At 37.1% G+C, this 4,581-nt stretch overlaps 2 protein-coding genes across 2 annotated transcripts in view; one reads left to right on the top strand and one right to left on the bottom strand.

The window, feature by feature from the left end:
* The window catches only part of LOC106878991 (histone deacetylase 2), a 219,318-nt gene that overhangs the window by 168,811 nt on the left and 45,926 nt on the right, over nt 1-4,581 (bottom strand). The gene's annotated exons all lie outside the window — the stretch shown is intronic.
* Nucleotides 407-4,581, top strand: part of LOC106878990 (apolipophorins) — a 5,214-nt gene continuing 1,039 nt past the window's right edge. Inside the window, exons 1-3 of the mRNA XM_014928368.1 lie at nt 407-514; nt 2,593-2,982; nt 4,425-4,566. Coding sequence (XP_014783854.1) covers nt 407-514; nt 2,593-2,982; nt 4,425-4,566 — 640 coding nt within the window. The remainder of the gene's footprint in view (nt 515-2,592; nt 2,983-4,424; nt 4,567-4,581) is intronic.

Below are 4,581 nucleotides of genomic sequence, written 5' to 3'. Positions count from 1 at the left end.
ATCAATTTGTTTCAAATATCAGCTTAATAATGACAAATCGGTTTTGACGGCAGAGAGCTGGTAAAATCGTTAGCATGCTGGGTAAAATGTTTGGTGGCATTCGTGTTCAGAGTTCAAATTCTGCCGAGGTTGACTTTGTTTTTCACCCTCTAGGGATCAATAAAATAAGTACCAGTTGAGCACTGGAATCCCCGAAATTGCTGGCCTTGTGCTATCCATCTCCGTATTGAGGGAGGTTTTCAGGGAGGCAATCCAGTGTCTCTCCTGAATTGATCTACATACATTGTGCTCGGACGAACTGCTTGAGTATGGCCATGCTTTGGCATCTGTAGCAGTAGATCATTTACCTGTTCTTGTTTTAGCTCACCAGCAATGTCTTGCAAAGTGCAAGTGCCTTTCCGTTATAATGGTGGAAACAGGCATATCTCCGTGTAGCTGTTTCTTCAAGATATGTTTAAGACTGCTATTAACATTTGGATGTAAGTTCCATCCAGTTTGGATGTCAATGTTTTTGGTAAGTATCCAGGATGTTGCTCTGTACAAAAGGACTGACTCTACTGTTGCACGGAAAAAAATACCTTTTAAGGTTGACTGATAGGGTTGATTTCCAGATAACATCTAGAATTAGCTGCTCGTCTTGTTGTACTACTTGTAACTCCGAGGGAAATGAAGTTCATGGCTCACAATCATCAAAGATCCATCACCAACATCAGCAGAGACCCCATCAATCAACTTGATGATTTCAAATACCTCGGTTCATAAAAATTATGTGAACACTCAGACAGCCAAAGTATGGTCAGCCTTAAACAAACTGGACCCTGTTACTGGCCTGCAACGAAGAAAAACAGGAAGGAGACTTATTATTATAGATGAAGAGTTACTCTACCAACATTTTCAATGAAATATGTCAGTGAATACAGAAGTAATGCCCAATTTTGTATTACTTTTGTTAAAAGCTTTTGTTTTAGTTGTTTTAATGAAATGACTTTGTCGTTAATAAGCTGGTGTTTGGGACATAAAATTAAAATGGAATTGTGGTGACATATCAATTTAAATCTATCTATCTATCCACCCATCTATCCATATATACATGTATGTTAACTTAGCTTTTCATTCTTTCCGAATCAATAAAATAAGTACCAGTTAAATACTGGGGTCTAGTAATTGACTTGCCCCTCCATTCAAAATTGCCGACTTATCCCAAAATTATTATCATTATTGAATGAGAGAGTAGTGCATGCCATCAAAGTGACTCTGGGGTACAAATATATGAATCCCAATATATCCATTGTGGCTATCTGTCTGATAAGGGTACACTAGGCACATGCATCACAACCATATATGCACAGCATATTATTATTATTATTATTAGTATTAATTATTATTAATTATTATTATTATTATTATTTATTATTATTACTACTTTTATCATTTACTTTTAATCTGCTTGTTACAATCACTTGCCGAGACACACCCAGCATCCTAAGACGAGTGAAGGAAAAGAAATTTTTTCAGTATAACTAAAAGCTTGGGGAGAAGAAGTGGCAGGGACAGTATCGAAATATCTTCATGTAATACAACTCAGATATTTAAATTGATAGGGTTTTTTCTAAGGATGTGGGCAGTACTTGTCAGCACAATCTTTTGGATTTCTCTGAGACATGGTTCTCCTGGGATGTTATCATGATGTTTCTGACATCCCTTTCTTATCATACCTAGGGCACTGACAATAACAGGAACAGCTCTCGCTTTAAGATGCCACATCTTCTGTATTTCAATTTCCAGATCGTTATATTTCCTTAATTTGTCAAATTACTTTACAGGCATATTCTTATCAGTGAGAACATCTATTAGTCTACAAGTATTTTCTTCCCTGTTTTTAATGACTATCCCAGAGGATAGTGACATTTTTACCTTCGACGACTGGCTCAGGATGATGTTCACCACTAAGAAGGAGTGCTGATTTTGTAGTGTTTACATATTTTCCAATGTAAATACTGCCTACCCTATCGTGGCAATTTTTGTATTCGTTTGGTGTCAGCACAGGACATCCCGAGACGAGATGGTCCATTGTTTCATCAAATTTATCGCAGATTCTGCATTTAGGGTCAGAACCGTTTTGAAGAACGTTAGCCTGATAGTTTTTGGTAAGCAAGCTTTGGTCTTGTGCCGCCAATATGAAACCTTCAGTCTCTGGTTTCAGTCCTGAGCTTCTCAACCACTGATAGGTTGTTGCTTGGTCTACATCAGCATTTCAACTTCAAAGTATATACTGTCCACTGCTCCACCACTCTTCAATTTGTTTCTACCCGTTCTTTTTTTGCAGTCTATTTAATCCATTTTGCTTGTTTGGTGGCAGTGGTTTCAAATTCCTCAACAAATACAGGATTAATGCCGAATTCCCTTGCGAATTTTCGAGCTTTCTTGACAATAAAATTATCGTTATTATTATTATTATCATTATTACTACTATTGAGTGAGTGAGAGAGCAATGCATGCCACGAAATTGACACTGGGGTAACATTATTCTTGTTGTTGTTGTTGTTGTTGTTGTTGTTATTATTATTATTATTATTATTATATCTTTGACAGATCACTGTTGCAGGCTCTGATGTTTGGCTGCCATTCACTAAATATGACACACACATTTACCGAGAAGGCGACACTTATATCCTTGAAAACAAACGAGGCTACAGCATCAGGTTCAACCCTAAGATTGAACTCGTCACCCTCGAGATCAGTGGGTGGTTCTTCAGTCGAGTCAGAGGTCTGTTTGGTTCTTACAACAACGAACAGTTCGATGAAATGGTTCCGAATAATATGTTGCGTAGAAGGAGCCTAGAAGAGTTTGTTAATTCTTGGACAGAGGAAAGAGGCTGTAGATCCAGAGATGTTGCAATTCGGCACAGGATGAAGGGCAGCTACCTTTGTTCGGAAATATTCTTGGATTCTATTTCACCGTTCCGACATTGCTTTAAACAGGTAAATTATTTTAGAAAGTGACTCTATGATGACTTGTAAAACGAAGAATAACGTTCCTGATATTATTGCCTTTCACACATACACATACATACATACATACATACATACATACATACATACATACATTACAAGAATATAAATAAAACATAAAAAACAGACAGAGTTGGAATTCTTTTAAATAAAATAATATGTGTGTGTGTGTGTGTGTGTGTGTGTGTGTGTGTGTGTGTATGTATGTATGTGTATGCATATATGTATGTATTATGTATGTATACATATATGTATGTATATTCATGCATGTATTCACCTATTTACAGCAAGGCACCTTCTCATGTCTCCTTTCCTCATTTCTTATTCCATTCTATGCCTCACTCGATTGAGGGGTTTTTTCTTGTGGTTACTTGGTCCCCTCACCAGTGCTGGTGCCACATAAAAAACATCCATTATGTAATAACGCCAGTTGTTTTACTGAAACATGTGTCTGACAAGTAAGACTATAAAACACTTGTTACATTTTCTGTGTTAGTTTGCACACAAAAATACAAATATCTTTTACTTGTTTTGGCCATTTGACTGCAGCCATGCTTGAGCACCACATTTGAAGGGCTTTCGTTGAAGAAGCTGACCCCAGGACTTTTCTTTTTTAAAGCTTAGTAGTTATTGTATTGGTCTTTTTGCCGATCTGCTAAGTTACAGTTGTCAAGCAGTGGTGGTCGGGGGACAAACGCAGTCACAAATAGATATACATTAATACATATATATGACAGGCTTCTTTTAGTTTTCATCTGCCACATCCACTCACATATACACTTATATGATATATATGTGTGTGTGTGTGTGTGTGTGTGTGTGTGTTATATATATATATATATATATATATATATATGTGTGTGTGTGTGTGTGTGTGAGTACATGGCATTGCATAAACAATATTTCAAAGATTTAATAAAAACATGACTAAGGGAAAATTTGTAGCTAATTCCTCATCAGTGAACATCCAAAAAATCATTACAATTTCGTGCCATTATCATTGATATTGTCCCTTTTGGTGGAGCCTGTAGCAAACAGCCACTGGGAATAGCTAACGAGTATACGGGTCAATGACGAAAACAAACAAGACAAAGTAAAATAATTATAATAATTATACATATGCAGCAAAAACAGCCGGGTGGCTGCCAGACAGACGAGTATGGGTAACTCAAAGGAAAATGAAAATGTCCTGTAGGACTAAAGATAGAAAGTTAGAACAATGGAAGAAGGCGACAAACTGTGTGGGATAAAGAGGCCTACACTCACACTCACACACTGTGTGGGATAAAGAGGCGTACACTCACACTCACACTCAACTGATACTGTGCAATGATTACCCAAAAATATTTCAATTATTTCAAGTCATGTTGAATAATTCTCACCGGTTTTGTTGTTTCTATATCTTTGTACAGGTGTCATCAGAGCCTTTCTACCACATGTGCGCCTTAGAAGTGGACGAGTGGTCACCGGTCAACACCCTTTGCGATGTTTCAATGTATTACATTGACCAATGTTCCTATAAAGATGTGCCGGTCACACTACCGAAAATGTGTTGTAAGTAGATGATCT

This window comes from Octopus bimaculoides, chromosome 28 (genome assembly GCF_001194135.2).
Source record: "Octopus bimaculoides isolate UCB-OBI-ISO-001 chromosome 28, ASM119413v2, whole genome shotgun sequence".
Taxonomy (NCBI): domain Eukaryota; kingdom Metazoa; phylum Mollusca; class Cephalopoda; order Octopoda; family Octopodidae; genus Octopus; species Octopus bimaculoides.
The sequence above is the reverse complement of the archived record's forward strand: the minus strand, read 5'-3'. Positions and strand labels throughout refer to the sequence as shown.